Below are 18553 nucleotides of genomic sequence, written 5' to 3' on the forward strand. Positions count from 1 at the left end.
GGATATGCTCAAAGAGAATAAAACGCTAAGGGGCACTGTTGACAAATTGGAAATCAAAGTAAACAATGTTGACCGTGACAAGAGTCCTTCAAGAGACCGTGCTAGATACGCAGTATGAGGGGATAACTTAATATTCTCTGGCACTGAAAAGGTTAAATCTAGAAACCGCGAGGCGTCTGTGCGCGAGTTCATATCTACTAATCTGACAATTTTACAAGACCAGCTACAATAAATGACATAGAATAGAAAGCACATCCCACCATGGCCCGTGCCCCATAGTGGCTTGTTTTCAGCATCGAATAGAAAGCACATCCCACCATGGCCCGTGCCCCATAGTGGCTTGTTTTCAGCATAGAATAGAAAGCACATCCCACCATGGCCCGTGCCCCATAGTGGCTTGTTTTCAGCATAGAATAGAAAGCACATCCCACCATGGCCCGTGCCCCATAGTAGCTTGTTTTCAGCATAGAATAGAAAGCACATCCCACCATTTTTTTTATTTTACTAGGCAAGTCAGTTAAGAACAAATTCTTATTTTCAATGACGGCCTAGTGGGTTAACTGCCTGTTCAGGGGCAGAACGACAGATTTGTACCTTGTCAGCTCGGGGATTTGAACTTGCAACCTTTCGGTTACTAGTCCAGCGCTCTAACCACTAGGCTACCCTGCCGCCCCATGGCCCGTGCCCCATAGTGGCTTGTTTTCAGCATAGAATAGAAAGCACATCCCACCATGGCCCGTGCCCCATAGTGGCTTGTTTTCAGCATAGAATAGAAAGCACATCCCACCATGGCCCGTGCCCCATAGTAGCTTGTTTTCAGCATAGAATAGAAAGCACATCCCACCATGGCCCGTGCCCCATAGTAGCTTGTTTTCAGCATAGAATAGAAAGCACATCCCACCATGGCCCGTGCCCCATAGTAGCTTGTTTTCAGCATAGAATAGAAAGCACATCCCACCATGGCCCGTGCCCCATAGTGGCTTGTTTTCAGCATAGAATAGAAAGCACATCCCACCATGGCCCGTGCCCCATAGTGGCTTGTTTTCAGCATAGAATAGAAAGCACATCCCACCATGGCCCGTGCCCCATAGTAGCTTGTTTTCAGCACTTCCAGCAGAAAATCAAGGTACAAAGAAAAGGAAGTCCGCTCAAAGGCACAAACTATGGAATGAACGACCAGCTCCGTAAAGAAATCAGATTTTTTTAAATGCAGACAAATGAGTAGAAGCTTCTCTATGGTGATAAACTGTACAGTACCAGTCAAAAGTTTGGACACCTACTTTTTTTTTCTTGATTTTTACTAGTGAAGATATCAAAACTATGGAAAAACACACGGAATCATATAGTAACCCAAAAAGTGTTAAACAAATCGAAATACACTGCTCAAAAAAATAAAGGGAACACTAAAATAACACATCCTAGATCTGAATGAATGAAATATTCTTATTAAATACTTTTTTCTTTACATAGTTGAATATGCTGACAACAAAATCACACAAAAATTATCAATGGAAATCAAATTTATCAACCCAAGGAGGTCTGGATTTGGAGTCGCACTCAAGATTAAAGTGGAAAACCACACCACAGGCTGATCCAACTTTGTAATGTAATGTCCTTAAAACAAGTCAAAATGAGGCTCAGCAGTGTGTGTGGCCTCCACGTGCCTGTATGACTACCCTACAGCACCTGGGCATGCTCCTGATGAGGTGGCGGATGGTCTCCTGAGGGATCTCCTCCCAGACCTGGACTAAAGCATCCACCAACTCCTGGACAGTCTGTGGTGAAACGTGGCGTTGGTGGATGGAGCGAGGCATGATGTCCCAGATGTGCTCAGGTCTGGGGAACGGGCGGGCCAGTCCATAGCATCAATGCCTTCCTCTTGCAGGAACTGCTGACACACTCCAGCCACATGAGGTCTAGCATTGTCTTGCATTAGGAGGAACCCAGGGCCAACCGCACCAGCATATGGTCTCACAAGGGGCCTGAGGATCTCATCTCGGTACCTAATGGCAGTCAGGCTACCTCTGGCGAGCACATGGAGGGCTGTGCGGCCCCCCAAAGAAATGCCACCCCACACCATGACTGACCCACCTCCAAACCGGTCATGCTGGAGGATGTTGCAGGCAGCAGAACGTTCTCCACGGCGTCTCCAGACTCTGTCACGTCTGTCACATGTGCTCAGTGTGAACCTGCTTTCATCTGTGAAGAGCACAGGGCAGTGGCAAATTTGCCAATCTTGGTGTTCTCTGGCAAATGCCAAACGTCCTGCACGGTGTTGGGCTGTAAGCACAACCCCCACCTGTGGACGTCAGGCCCTCATACCACCCTCATGGAGTCTGTTTCTGACCATTTGAGCAGACACATGCACATTTGTGGCCTGCTGGAGGTCATTTTGCAGGGCTCTGGCAGTGCTCCTCCTTGCACAAAGGCGGAGGTAGCGGTCCTGCTGCTGGGTTGTTACCCTCCTACGGCCTCCTCCACGTCTCCTGATGTACTGGCCTGTCTCCTGGTAGCGCCTCCATGCTCTGGACACTACGCTGACAGACACAGCAAACCTTCTTGCCACAGCTCGCATTGATGTTCCATCCTGGATGAGCTGCACTACCTGAGCCACTTGTGTGGGTTGTAGACTCCGTCTCATGCTACCACTAGAGTGAAAGCAGTGTATATTTTTTATATTTGAGATTCTTCAAGTAGCCAACCTTTGCCTTGATTACAGCTTTGCACACTTTTGTGATTCTCTCAACCAGCTTCATTAGGTAGTCACCTGGAATGCATTTCCATTAACGGGTGTGCCTTGTTAATTTGTGGAATTTCTTTCCTTAATGCGTTTGAGCCAATCAGTTGTGTTGTGACAAGGTAGAGGTGGTATACAGAAGCCCTATTTGGTAAAAGACCGAGTCCATATTAAGAGAAATGACAGTCCATCATTACTTTTAAGGCACGAAGGTCAGTCAATTCAGAACATTTCAACAACTTTGACAGTTTCTTCAAGTGCAGTCGCAAAACCATCAAGCGCTATGATGAAACTGGCAATCATGAGGACCGCCACAGGAAAGGAAGACCCAGAGTTACCTCTGCTGTAGAGGATAAGTTCATTAGAGTTAGCAGCATCAGAAATTGCAGCTCAAATAAATGCTTCAGAGTAAAATGAACAAACCCATCTCAAGATTAACTGTTCAGAGGAGACTGATTGAATCATTGCTGAAAAGAAACCACTACTAAAGGACAACAATAAGAAGAATAGATGCTTGGGCCAAGAAGACGAGCAATGGACATAAGACTGGTGGAAAGCGGTCCTTTTGGTCTTATGAGTCCAAATTTGAGGTTTTTGGTTCCAATCGCCATGTCTGTGAGGCACAGAGTTGGTGAACGGATGATCTCCACGGAGGTGTGTGGGTGTGCTTTTCTGGTGACACTGTCAGTGATTTATTTAGAATTCAAGGCACACTTAACCAGCATGGCTACCACAGCATTCTGCAGCGATATACCATCTCATCTGGTTTGGACATAGTGGGACTATCCATTTGTTTTTCAACAGGACAATGACCCAACACGCCTCCAGGCTGTGTAAGGGCTATTTGACCAAGAAGGAAAGTGATGGATTGCTGCATCAAATGACCTGGCCTACACAATCACCCAACCTCAACCGAATTGACATGGTTTGGGTGGAGTTGGACCGTAGAGTGAAGGAAAAGCAGCCAACAAATGCTCAGCATATGTGGGAGCTCTTTAACCTCTTGCTTCTACTTGGGACGCTTGCGTCCCAACTAGAGCTCTGGAAATGCAAATGCACTACGCTAAATGCTAATAGTATTAGTTAAAACTCAAACGTTCATTAAAATACACATGCAGGGTATCAAATTAAAGCTACACTCGTTGTGAATCCAGGCAACAAGTCAGATTTTTAAAATGCTTTTCGGCGACAGCATGAGAAGCTATTATCTGATAGCATGCACCAATACACTACAACACAAAAGCACAGCAGGGGACGTAAACAAAATAATTAGCATTTCGGCGTTACACAAACCGCACAATAAAATAGAAAACAGTCATTACCTTTCACCATCTTCTTTGTTGGCACTCCTAGATGTCCCATAAACACTATTGGGTCTTTATTTCGATTAAATCGGGCCATATAAAGCCAAGATATCGTTATATGTAGACTGTGTGATAAACGAAAAAAACAGCGATTTCACAACGTAACGTCATTTTTTAAAATTCAAAAAGTAGACGATAAACTTTCACAAAACACTTCGAAATACGTTTGTAATGCTACTTTAGGTATTAGTAAACGTTAATAAGCGATAAAAATCATCAGGAGGCGATGTAAAAATCATTAGCTGTCGTCTTGGAAAAAAATTCACGAGAGAGATCTTCCAAATGATCTGGGCGGAGACTGGAGGTAAGTGGTTCCCCTGATTCGGTTCAACCAAGAATCAAAGATGATTCAATTCACAAGACTCTAGACAACATGGGGATGATGTGGGAGTTGAATCCTCGGTCTTATCTAATTCGGCTCACTGTGAACAATTGCTGGAAGTGGCGCAAGGATATTTATTTCCATTTTCTGTGATCAGGTTTTCCTGCGCTTTCCGATGTAACGCACGTTATGTTATAGCCACAGTCGTGATTTAACCAGTTTTAAAAACGTCCGAGTGTTTCCTATCCACACATTCTAACCATATGAACGTACTATATTCCTGGCATGAGTAGCAGGGCGCTGAAATGTTGCGCGATTTTTAACAAAATGTTCAAAAAAGTAGAGGGTAGGAGCAACAGGTTAAAGACTGTTGGAAAAGCATTCCAGGTGAAGCTGGTTGAGAGAATGCCAAGAGTGTGCAAAGCTGTCATCAATGCAACGGGTGGCTACTTTGAAGAATCTAAAATACTACATGATTCCATGTGTGTTATTTCATAGTTTTGATGTCTTCACTATAATTTTACAATGTAGAAAATAGTTTTAAAAAACTGAAAAACCCTTGTAGGTGTGTCCAAACTTTTGACTGGTTCTGTATATTGATGGGCAGCGTCTCTATGGTGTTTGATAAACTGTACATCGATGGTCAGCTATATAGAGATGCCAAGGAAACACCATGGCACTTCTGATGGGTCACATTGGCTCATTTTAGGCCTAACCAGATCATTTTACAGACTGCATTTTGAAAGTATTCAGACCCTTTGACTTTTTCCACATTTTATGTTAAACCCTTATTCTAAAATGCATTCATTTATTTTCTTGTCAGTCTACACACAATACCCCATAATGACAAAGCAAAAAGTTAAAAAATAAAATAAAACATTTTTGAAAATATAGAAAAAATAAATTATGTAAGTATTCACTACCTTTGCTATGAGACTCGAAATTGAGCTCAACTGCATCTTGTTTCCATTGGTCATCCTTGATGTTTCTACAACTTGATTGGAGTCCACCTGTGGTAAATTCAATTGATTGGACATGATTTGGAAAGGCACACACCTGTCTATATAAAAGGCCCCACAGTTGACAGTGCATGTCAGAGCAAAAACCAAACCATGAGGTCGAAGGAACTGTCCATAGAGTTCCAGGATTGTGTCGAGGCACAGATCTGGTGAAGGGTACCAAACCATTTCTGCAGCATTGAAGGTCCCCAAGAACACAGTGGCCTCTATCATTCTTAAATTGAAGAAGTTTGTAACCACCACAACTCCTCCTTCTGCTGGCCGCCTGGTCAAACTGAGCAATTTGGGGAGAAGAGCCTTGGTCAGGCAGGTGATCAAGAACCCGATGGTCACTCTGACAGAGCTCCAGAGTTCCTCTGTGGCGATGAAGAACCTTCCAGAACGACAGCCGTCTCTGGTGGAGTGTTGCAATCACGCGTTTATGATCGTGGCAAGACGGAAGCCACTCCTCAGTAAAATGCGCGATAGCCCGCTTGGAGTTTGCCAAAAGCCACCTAAAGGGCTCTCAGACCATGAGAAACAAGATTCTCTGGTCTGATGAAACCTAGATTGAACTCTTTGGCCTGAATGCCAGACGTCACGTCTGGAGGAAACCTGGCACCATCCCTACGGTGGAGTATGCTGATGGCAGCATCATGCTGTGGGGATGTTTTTTAGCAGCAGGGACTGGGAGACTAGTCAGGATTGGGGAAAAGATGAATGGAGAAAAGTACAGAGATATCCTTGTTGAAAACCTGCTCCAGAGCACTCAGGACCTCAGACACGGCCAAGACAGCGCAGTAGTGGTTTCGGAACATCTCTGAATGTCCTTGAGTGGCCCGGCCTGATCCTGGACTTGACCCCGATCTATTATCTCTAGAGAGACCTGAAAATAGCTGTGCAGCGACGCTCCCCATCCAACCTGGCAGAGTTTGAGAGGATCTGCTGTGCAGAGAAGAATGGGAGAAACTCCCCAAATACAGTTGTGCCAAGCTTATAGCGTCATACCCAAGAAGACTCTATAATCGCTGCCTAAGGTGCTGTAACAAGGTACTGAGTAAAGGGTCTGAATACTTATGCAACTGTGATTTATTTATACATTTGAGAAAAAAAATCTAAACCTGTTTTTGCTTTGTCATTATGGTAATAATCAATTTTAGGATTTGTAAATTAACAAAATGTGGAAAAAGTCAAGGGGTCTGACTACTTTCTGAATGCACTGTATATAGAATGTATAACCAGGTAGTCTAAGCCTAAGTATTTTTGTCCGTTATTTTACTCCAATTAAGGGATGATGGTGTTAACGGGAAAATCATTTAAAAATATATATATTTACCAAAAAGTATATAGGGGATTGGAAATGATGCAGACAATTACACTGTGGCTTCTATCAACATATTAAAGCTGATCAACTGGCCTTACAACCGCAGATCACGTGTAACCTCGACCAGTCCAGGACCTCCACATTTGGCTTCTTCATCTGCGGGATCGACTGAGACCAGCCACCCAGACAGCTGATAAAACTGTGGGTTTGCACAACCGAATAATTTCTGCTCAAACTGTCAGAAACCGTCTCCGAGAAGCTCATCTGGGGGCTCGTCTTCCTCATCTGGGGGCTCGTCTTCCTCACCAGGGCCAGACTGCGGTTCGGCGTCGTAACTGACTTCAGTGGGCAAATGCTCACCTTCACTGGCACACTGGAGACGTGCGCTCTTCATGGATGAATCCCGGTTTCAACTGAGGCCGGCAGATGGCAGACAGTGTGTATAGCGTTGTGTGGGCAAGTGGTTTGCTGATGTCAACGCTGTGAACAGAGTGCCCCATGGTGGCAGTGGGGTTATGGTATAGGCAGCCATAAGCTATGGACAATTAACATAAGTGCATTTTATCGATGGCAATTTGAATGCACAGAGAAACCGTGCCGAGTTTCTGAGGCCCATTGTTGTGCTATTCGTCCGCCGCCATCGCCTCTTGTTTCAGCATGATAATGCACGGCCACATGTCGCTATTCCTAGAAGCTGAAACTGTCCCAGTTCTTCCATGGCCTGCATACTCACAAGACATGTCACCCACTGAGCATGTTTGGGATGCTCTGGATCGACGTGTACGACAGCGTGTTCCAGTTCCCACCGATATCCAGCAACTTCACACATCCATTGAACAGGAGTGGGACAACATTCCACAGGCCACAATCAACAGCCTGATCAACTATACGAAGGAGATGTCACGCTGCATGAGGCAAATACTGACTGGTTATGAGCCACACCCCCTGCTTGTTTTAAAGGTATCTGTGACCAAAAGATGCTTATCTATTCCTAGTCATGTGAAATCCATAGATAAAAAAGGTCTTAATTCATTTATTTCAATTGACTAATTTCCTTATATGAACTGCACTTCATGTTGAATTTTTATTTTTGTTCAGTGTAGATATTGCATTCACCTTTTTATGGGGTTAAAATGGTTGTTATTTGGACTGTGCAACTTTCAATTCAACATCCCTAAAAATGTATCCCTTAAGACATACAGATATTCACTTCTGTGAGGGTTTTGTTCACTAATATTATCCTTGTAGTTTTCTTAACATTACTCAGATCTTTAGGATTTAGACTTCTGTACTTTGTCGGATGTCATAAGGTGAATGCACCAATTTGTAAGTCGCTCTGGATAAGAGCGTCTGCTAAATGACTTAAATGTAAATGTTAAATGTTTATCCTCACTGAGAAACCATCGCCTATCACATTCTGTCTCATGTTATAGGTCGTGTTTAGATTTGGTTTGTCTTAGTAACACATGCAATAACACGTCATGTTATACTCATGTAATTTAGCTTATGTCGTATAGCGTCCAGTTCTCTTGTATCTATATGCGTCGATCGACACAGCATGGATCTGTAGCACCTGTCAGTGAAGTGGGATGGATGTTGACCAGATGATCTCATGTTAAATCGCCCATCAATATCTTGCCACAAGTCTGTCACTAGATCCATATGAATTCCCCCAGACCTGAAAATCTATTGCTGCCAATTTGTTAGAAATCGATAAAACTCTGAATGAAAAGCAAGCATGGATATGGAGTAAAGTTAGATCAATTCCAGGACGTTATTTGAACAAATGTCTTTGGCATGTGTCGTAACATTTTTCATGGCCCCCTGGTGTAACATAACCGTATCTGTGTCAAATGTTTGCGATGCTTTTTCCTGTGACGAAATCGGCCTTAAATGGGTGAGAAGGAGACCTGGGAGTGAGCCTGCTATAACAGGGCCCTTGTGTGATATAAAGCAGTATTTATTGTTTTATTATTTTAAGAAACTAGACTACAGGGACACTAGGTGAAAGTTTGCATACACATACAATGCATTCGGAAAGTATTCAGACCCCGTCACTTTTTCCACATTTTGTTACGTCACAGCCTTATTCAAAAATGTATTCAATTGTTTTTTCCTCATCAATCTACACACCCCATAATGACTAAACGAAAACAGGTTTATATCATATTTTTTGCAAATGTATTCAAAATAAAAAAAGATACCTTATCTACATCAGTATTCCGACCCTTTGCTATGAAACTCGAAATTGAGCTCAGGTGCATCCTGTTTCCATTTGATCATCGTTGAGATGTTTCTACAACTTGATTGTAGTCCACCTGTAGTCAATTCAATTTATTTGACATGATTTGGAAAGACACACACCTGCCTATATAAGGTCTCACAGTTGACCAGTGCATGTCAGTGCAAAAACCAAGCCATGATGTCGAAGGAATTGTCCATAGAGCTCCGAGACAGGATTGTGTCGTCATGGATCTGGGGAAGGATACCAAACGATTTCTGCAGCATTGAAGGTCCCCAAGAACACAGTGACCTTCATCCTTCTTAAATTGAAGAAGTTTGGAACCACCAAGATAATTCCTATAGCTGGCCGCCCAGCCAAACTGAGCAATAGCGGAGAAGGGCCTTGGTCAGGGAGATGGTGGTCACTCTTATGGTCACTCTTACAGAGCTTCAGAGTTCCTCTGTGGAGATGGTTGCCCTTCTGGAAGGTTCTCTCATCTCTGCAGCACTCCACCAATCAGGCCTTCATGGTGGAGTGGCCAGACGAAAGCCACTCTTCGGTAAAAGGCACATGACAGGGGTGGTGGTGGCAGCATCATGCTTGTGGGGATGTTTTTCAGCGGCAGGAACTGGGAGACTAGTCATGATTGAGGCAAAGATGAACGGAGCAAAGTACAGAGCGATCCTTGATGAAAACCTGCTCCAGAGCGCTCAGGACTCTGACTGGGGTGATGGTTCACCTTCCAACAGGACAATGACCCTAAGCATACAGCCAGGACAATGTTGCCCTGGAAGACTAAATTAACCCTTGCTCACCAGGCCGTCATAAATCGATAGAATGAGTGCTTCAATCTAGTTGACATCGGTAAAGTTCTCTGTCATCTCTGTTTCTTTCGTGGTGCAAAGACGTTTAGGGAGAAAATACAAAAGCAAACTTTTTTTAAATAAAACTGCAAAGATTTTCCGTGCAAAATGTTTAAATAACATCAGTTTGACAGGTTGTAAGGCAATAGAAAGCTCTGAAAACGACCCAATGTTTTTGATAAGATTTCAGTTCAGCTTGGGTGCATATTCTATGTGGATGACATGCTATCAGCTTTTATGATGCTGATAAAGATAGCACCTCTACAGACGGTATATTACTGCACATTTGTGTTCTCTTAAGATGCTGGAAGAAAATCATATTTCCCCACTCTTGTTCCAGAGAGAACATTTTGCCTACATTTGGTGTATCATTCATTTTACCGCAAGTACTGCTTTATTCTGCAGGAGTTCATATTAAGGTTATGTAAGAGGTTATAGACCTACAGTCAGTGTCCAGGTTTCCGTATCCATTTAACCCATCGGTACAGTAGGCTACAGGTCCCCTTGATGTGCCATAGGTCAATATGAATTCCCCGTCATGTGACAGTTGAATTTGTACAGCGCCTCACAATCATCACACTTAACGTACAGTAGCTGGCACTGCTATCGTCCTCTTTTACCACTTCACCAAATCTTTCCTCAACATTACTGTTCTGGCCCTCCCTTCTCTTTATTTTCAGCTCTTCATTTCACAGCTTTTCTCTTATTGAATTCAACTCTGACATTGTCTTTTTTGCCTCTGGTTCCCAGAAGCATTTAGTGATTGGAGTGAAGGCTATTTGGCTCGTGGACAGTTAGGCCCTAAAGCTTAGGCTTATGCACTAATGCCACATAACCTAAAAAAAAAAATGAAAGAGAACCTCAATGTAGCCTGTAGTTAGAACTTGCGCAAGAATGATACATTCATGGATTTTTTTTTATGGTATTCAACCAGCCCACCCTTAATCAACACAATATTTCATTACCCTAGACCCGCCCACCCCGCTGATATAACCGCAGGGACTGCGGGTTATGAGTTAACCCGCACATCACTAACATACAGTGCATATAGAAAGTTAGCCGCGAGCGGGACAACTTCCGGGGAAACAGGAGGGTGCGCAATTCAAATAAATAATCATAAATATGATGGATTTTAAAAATTTATGTACATGTCTTATTTTGGCTGAAAGCTTAAATTCTTGCTAATCTAACAGCACTGTTTGATTAACTGTAGCTATTACTGTGAAAACATGCCATGCGATTGTTTGAGGACGGCGCCCCACATCAAAATATTTGTCCACCGGCACATGTTTCATGCATTCACATGTAACGATTAAATATTCACTTACTTTTTGATAATCTTCATCTGATTTGTCATCCGAATGGTCCCAACTATAACATGTAGTGTCGTTTTTGTTAGATAAAATCGTTCTTTATATCCCAAAAGGTCAATTTAGTTGGCGCCATTGATTTGAGTAATCCACTCGTTCAACATGCAGAGAAAGGAATCTGAAAATCTACCCCTAAACTTTGTTTCAACAAGTCAAAATAAGTTTCTATTTACTCCTCAGACCCTAAAATGTAATCAAACTATAATATTTCTTACGGAAAGAACTATGTTCAATAGGGAAATGATTTTAGCAGGTGCGTAATGTCTTCATGTCGCACGCAAACACAATTTTCCAAGACTGTCCTTCTGCTAAAACTGATATTTCTAATTTGTTTTTGATGTTACAAGCCTGAAACCTTGAACATAGACTGGCTGACACCCTGTGGAAGCCATAGGAATAGCATCCAGGGAGCTAATTGTCTTACTCCTGCATTTCTAAGAGGATGGTCTCAAGTTTGAATTGTTTTTTTCTTTGGATTTTCTTCTTTCATATCTATTGTGTTACAATCTCCTACATTATTATAATGTTTCTACAAACAGGCTTCAGGGCCTGAGCTATAGGCAGTTTACTTTGGGCACGTCATTCAGACAGGAAGTGGAGAAAAAAGGGGCCTAGCCCAGCCCTAAGAAGTTAAAACATTTTTTTTTTTTTTTTTACCCCTACAGGGCTACACAACCTACTCCACATTTTCAAAGTGAATTAATATTTTCCACAAAATAATTACAAATAAAAATGAAATATCATAATTGGAAGTCTCCGTCCCCTGAGTTAATACCTGGTGGAAGCACCTTTGCCAGCTGGGAATCATTTGGAATAAGATTTGACCAACTTTGCACAATTTTTAGGGCAACATACACTGAGTGCACAAAACATTAGGAACACCTTCATAATATTGAGTTGCACCCTTTTTGCTCTCAGAACAGCCTCAATTCGTCGGGGCATGGACTCTTCAAGGTGTCAACAGTGTTTCACAGGGATGCTGGCCCATGTTGACTCCAATGCTTCCCACAGTTGTCAAGTTGGCTGGATGTTCTTTGGGTGGTGGACCATTCTTTATACACACACGAAACTGTTGAGCGTGAAAGCAGCGTTGCAGTTATTGACACGCTCTTACCGGTGTTCCTGGCACCTACTACCATACACCGGTCAAAGGCACTTCAACTTTTTGTCTTGCACATTCACCCTCTGAATGGCACACAATCCATGTCTCAATTGGCTTAAAAATCATTGTTTTGCCTGTTTTCTCCCCTTCATCTACACTGAAGTCGAGTGAACAAGTGGCATCAATAAGGCATAACTTTCACCTGTTAAGTCTGTTATTGAAACAGCAGGTGTTCCTAATGTTTTGTATCTGTGTATATCCATTTGTTTTTGTCAATTTGCTCAAGCTCATTACATTTGCTTGGTAATAATTGATTGACATCAATATTCTTTTAAAGCAGATTTAGGTCAAAACTGAGACTAGACCACTCAACATCTTTTGGAAAGCCATTCTGGCATGTCTTTACCTGGACTTTGCTCCTTTCATATTTGTTTTGATGCCTACATATTTATTTTGATCCCCAGTCCTTGCCGATGACGAGCATCAAATCAAATGTTATGCGTCACATACATGTGTTTTAGCAGATGTTATTGCGGGTGTAGCGAAATGCTTGTGTTTCTGTCTCCAACAGTGCAGTAATATTAAACAAGTAATATCTAACATACACACAATCTAAAGTAAATGAATGGAATGAAGAATATATAACTATTTAGATGAGCAATTTCAGAGTGACAGACTAAGATACAGTAGAATAGTATAGAATACAGTATATACATATGAGATGAGTAATGCAAAATATGTGAAGATTATTAAAGTGGCCAGTCATTTCAAGTCTATGTATATAGGGCAACAGCCTCTGTGATAGTGATGGCTGTTTAACAGTCTGATGGCCTTGAGTTAGAACCTGTTTTTCAGTCTCGTTCCCAGCTTTGATGCACCTGTACTGACCTCGCATACCCATAACGTGATGCTGCCACCATGATACTTGGAAATACTCAAGAATCAACAACATTGCATTCACTCCGTTACTGGCCTCTATGACAAAGTGAAAAGAAAGAAGCCTGTGTTTAAAATTGAAAAAATAAAAAATCCAATCCAAATGATCCATTCTGTTTGCAACAAGGCTGTTAAGTAATACTGCATGACATCACAGCAAATAATTTAATGTTTTGCCTAAACTACAGGGTTGGGTCAAATCCAACAACACAGAGTGAAACCCTATTTTATTTTCAAGTATTGTGTTGGCAGCACCATGTTATGGGTATGCTTGTCATCGGCAGGGACTGGGGAGTTTGTCAGGATCAAAAGTAATATGAAAGGAGTTTGAGGAATACCTGCCTCAGTTTTCTGAAAACCTAATCCTGGGGTGGTTGTATTTTTCAGCAAGACAATTCTACACATTTTAATGCCAAAGACATGCCAAGAGGTGTTTAGTGGTCTACTCTCAAACCTGACTTAAATATGATTGAAAATCAGAGACGAGGTTTAAATATTGCTGTCCGTCAATGATTCCCAACCTAATGTAATGTGCTTGAGCAATTTTGACATAAACAATGGCTGTATGTTGCCCTAAGAGTTGTGCAAAGTTGGTAGAACCAAATGATTCACAGCTGTAATTGCTGCCAAAGGTGCTTCAACCAATTATCTCAGGGGGGATGGAGATTTATCCAATTATGTCAGTCATATTAATTTATATATTTTTAAAAACATTTTCTGTAACTTTCTTTCACTTTGAAAATGTGGAGTAGGTTGTGTAGATCTGTAGGGATTTATTTATTTATTTAATCCCTTTTCAGATTTTAAGGCAGCAAAATGTCAAGGGTGTGTAGGCTTTCTATAGGCACTGTGCATACACACTCACACATAATACTCAATAATTAACTCGTCATACATTTTCTATGTATGTTTTGTATTCGATCTCCGTACGGAGATGGCGGCAATTTAAAAAAAAAAAAAAAAGGATTTCTAAGTAACCCTGCAGAATGGCAGGGTAATCCTTTGATGCTGCTGTTGTGGTTGACTATTCCCAGTTCCTTAGCTCAACATCAATCTCTTTCTCTCCCTCTCTTTCTGCAGAAGCATGCACAAGCTCACCCAGTTGGAGAGGCTGGACTTGGGGAGTAACGAGTTCACTGAAGTGGTGAGTGTCTCTCTGTCCTGCCCTCGGCTGAACCTCAGTCCTCTAAAGTCATTGGCTTCCTGAATGGTTGTAAATGAATTGAGCTCTCATTTCTCTCCCTTTCTGTCCCTCTCTCTGTGTCTCTCGCTCTCCCCACTCTTTCTCTCCATCCACTCTTTGTCTCACTGTCTCTCCTGACTCTTTCCCTCTCTTGCCCCTAACCCCAGCCTGAGGTATTGGAGCAGCTCACTGGAATCAAAGAGCTGTGGATGGATGGAAACAGGCTGACGTTCCTACCAGGGGTAAGGTGATAAACTGCCATTCAACTCCCCACAGGCTTATTCTTCCTGTGCACCTTCACACCGTCTGTCCTACCTACAGTATGGTGGTAAAACATTCCCCAGAGACACAAACTGTGTGTTAACTCAAAAAAAAGCCAACATAGTACGATATTATTAAAGATGTTTTGCTCCCTGTCCAACGTCATAAGATTCATGTCGCTAATGACGAACCCACAGACCAATTCATCTGTTGGTTCGATGTCATTGTGTGATCCAAACAATTGTGTTTTGCTGTGGTTCGTCGTCATCAGTACGTGTTGCGTAATGCCTCTCGCTCTTTTTCGCTCATGGAAATGGCCAGCTTGTTTGGTAAATAGGTCATAATTAAAACATTAGCGCGCCGCAAGCATTTCGACAGCAACCCCGTAATCACAGGCTCTCCCTGGATTAGGATTACTGAATACTGCCTGGCCTCACTGTAGAACATTATTAAAGAATGCCTCATAAACCATGCCTAGGAATGCTGTGATGTACACTGCATTTCACTGCGCTAGGGTTTGTTATGACGTTGAAATTACTGTTTAATTAAGAAACCAAACGCTCATCAAAACACGGCAGCCAGACCATTCTTTCTCCTTTCCTTTTGTCTTTCGTTCATTTCCATGAAAGCAGGCTCATATTAGGTTGTACTTTTGTCGATCTGTTTGTTTGCACACGTGTGTGTGTACACGTTTGACTATACTTCTGAGTACCAGAAGTCCTCACAAGAATAGTAAACCAACAAAAATGACCAACAAAAATGATTTGAAGTGAGGACATTTTGCTATTTTAGGCTTCAGGGTTCGGGATAATGGGAATCAATATTTGGTCCCCTAAAGTCCCCAAGTATTGTAAGACAGCTGTGTGTGTGTACTCACGCATGTTTCTGTTCTCCAGAGGCTGGGCACTCTGAAGCAGCTGTCCTACCTGGACGTGTCCAAGAACAACCTGGAGATGGTGGATGAGCAGATCTGTGGCTGTGAGAGCCTGCAGGACCTGCTGCTCTCTAACAACGCACTCACACAGCTGCCTGGATCCATAGGTGAGTGGCTACACACACAGACTGTATATACCCACAGACCGACCACCAGATAGACCGGCATGAATACACAAACAGTGCCCATCTCATGATAAAGACTGTATATACCCACAGACCGAAAGATGGACAAAGACCACCAGATAGACCGGCATGAATACACAAACAGTGCCCATCTCATGATAAAGGCTGTATGACGAAGCCCAGTGACCAGACCATGGGGCCTCTGCCATGCCATTGTTGATGTGTGTCTAATGGATGTCGTTGGTTGTTATTTTGGGGGGAAGAGGAATATTGGCTTTAATTGAATCTCATTCTGGAATGAATGACTCACCTGGATGCATATTGAAGAAGTGGACTTCCAGAAGCATGATTCTTCACCAAAGCAGTTTTCTGTTCCAGCCGCCATTTTTTTATTTAAACGGTGATATGGTTTGAACATCTAAATATATGATAACATTTTACGGGGATATGTGTTTATGGCAGCCCTCTTGGAATTTTATGTCTAAGCATTCAGCTCTCATTCTGATGGGAGATACTTTGCTTTCCCATTAAATAAGATGAAACAAATGCGTACAGCTGGATTCAGTAAGCAATTTATTAAGCCCCAAGCGATGGTCGTAAAGCCAGTTACAGTATTGTTGCTGGTATTAATTATTAATCTGTTGCATTACTGTAATGCATACTCTTTTGGTGATCCAGCTGAGAATCAGAATCAATTTGTGTGTGCACTGTAGCAGTGTGCTGTTACCTAATGTATTATTTTATCTTTATCTCGCTCGTCCTACCGCCCTCTTATTCACTCTCTACCTCTCTTTTCTCTTTCTTCCTCCTTCCCTCCCGCCCTCTTCTCCCTCCTCCTCCTTCCATCTCTCCCTCCCTCCCTCTCAGGCTCCCTGAAGAAACTGACTGCTCTGAAAGTGGATGAGAACCAGCTCATGTATCTTCCCGACTCTGTCGGAGGGTGAGTACTACTACAGCCATAGTTTTAAAACAACCAGACCCATCCTGATTGGTTCACATTGATCATCATCCAATCATATCACAGAACGCTGCAGTACAGTACACCAATATAGGGCTAGGTTTGATTAATTGACCTAAGCCCTTTGTCCCATCGACCTCCTTTTCCACATGTGCCAGATATGAGACGATTCACGGTTGTCAGTGATTGTAGAGGTTGAGGCGTTATGCCCAATGATTTAGGTGATTGAACAAATCCTGACTGTTCTATTGTGGATGGGTGCAATGGTAATCCCTGACCCCAGGAACCTCTTAAAACCGTATTGACAGATTAAAGCCGCCATTTAAGTCTGCTTCGCCAATACTCAACTACTTACGACAGGTTAGGCCAGTTGTTGGCAGTTGACTGCTGTTTCCTGGTAACACGGAAGTCGATTCAGGCTGGGACTTGACCAAGTTTAGATTTGACCTCTGTGGAAGAAAAGGAAAAGCCGCACACTCTAATTTACCAACGTAAGACTTGAACTCTGACTACAGACGTGATCATCTGTATGGAGCAACCAAGACAAATTACATTATTATTTTAAACCATCAACATAGTATGTGTGGTAGCCAAATTGCATTTAAAGATCTTGGCAACATGGTTTATAATTTTTCTGTATTTTTTACATTTCTTCTTTTCTCTTTTTGTTTTTGTTTCCCAACATTGCCAATTAGTATTCCTGGTCCGGGATTAGGAAAAGTTTCTTGGCGGGATTATAAATAAGTGATTGCAAGGGGAACCGTGGTTTAATCCCAAACCAGGATTGTAAAGCAAACTGATTATATGTATTTAATCTTGTATTTAATTCAATTTGCTTTAGATCTTGAGTTGTGTTTGATGTCCTACACTCTTGTTTGTCCCTGGTCTTGACTTCTGAGCAGGGGAATCAGATTCCTCTTTTTACTCGGTTGCTATAGAGCAGGTATTCCCAAACTGGGTTATGTGCAATGCTGTCGGGGGTACACCAAATACAAATGTGATTCACACAATTATTATTCATTTTTTTCCTTCACGTTTTCCAACAGTATATTTATTTTTTCCAAAGGGGGTATACATTTTGGATGAGGTATTTTTCTCGCCTGAGTAGTAAATGAAACCATCTAGTGTTCAGCGAAGTAACAATACAATGTCAAATACAGGTAGCCTAGTCAAATAATTAACATCCAATCACTCACGGGAAACCTTCACTCTTGCTCAAACATTCAGAAACAAACCATGACAATTTGTAAAAAATAAGCCACAAGTTTTCTGAGCGAGAATGAAGACAACTGTTGAGTAGTAAGACATGTATAAAAGCAACAGATACCATTATTAAGAAGGGGCTAGAAGCGTCTTTTATGGTGAGCTACCGAGTGGCTAGGACAGGCAAGCCCCTTACTATTGTGGAGGACTTCATTCTTCCTGCTGCTGCGGATATGGCTGGGACAATGCTGGGGACCGAGTGGCTAGGACAGGCAAGCACCATACTATAGTAGAGGACTTCATTCTTCCTGCTGCTGCGGATATGGCTGGGACAATGCTGGGGACCGAGTGGCTAGGACAGGCAAGCACCATACTATAGTAGAGGACTTCATTCTTCCTGCTGCTGCGGATATGGCTGGGACAATGCTGGGGACCGAGTGGCTAGGACAGGCAAGCACCATACTATAGTAGAGGACTTCATTCTTCCTGCTGCTGCGGATATGGCTGGGACAATGCTGGGGACCGAGTGGCTAGGACAGGCAAGCACCATACTATAGTAGAGGACTTCATTCTTCCTGCTGCCGCCGATATGGCTGGGACAATACTGGGGGAAAAGGCCCAAAAAACTATACAGACAATGCCTTCATCA

General features: G+C 42.5%; 1 protein-coding gene across 4 annotated transcripts in view; it reads left to right on the top strand.

Annotated features, from left to right (window-relative positions):
- Positions 1-18553, top strand: part of LOC115147154 (erbin-like) — a 121189-nt gene that overhangs the window by 72037 nt on the left and 30599 nt on the right. For all 4 annotated transcript variants that reach the window (XM_029689201.2, XM_029689203.2, XM_029689202.2 and 1 more), the window contains 4 exons: positions 14321-14384; positions 14591-14665; positions 15581-15725; positions 16611-16683. In XM_029689201.2, the coding sequence (XP_029545061.2) occupies positions 14321-14384; positions 14591-14665; positions 15581-15725; positions 16611-16683 (357 nt within the window). The remainder of the gene's footprint in view (positions 1-14320; positions 14385-14590; positions 14666-15580; positions 15726-16610; positions 16684-18553) is intronic.

The sequence above is a fragment of the Oncorhynchus nerka genome, linkage group LG19 (assembly GCF_034236695.1).
Source record: "Oncorhynchus nerka isolate Pitt River linkage group LG19, Oner_Uvic_2.0, whole genome shotgun sequence".
In the NCBI taxonomy this organism is placed as follows: domain Eukaryota; kingdom Metazoa; phylum Chordata; class Actinopteri; order Salmoniformes; family Salmonidae; genus Oncorhynchus; species Oncorhynchus nerka.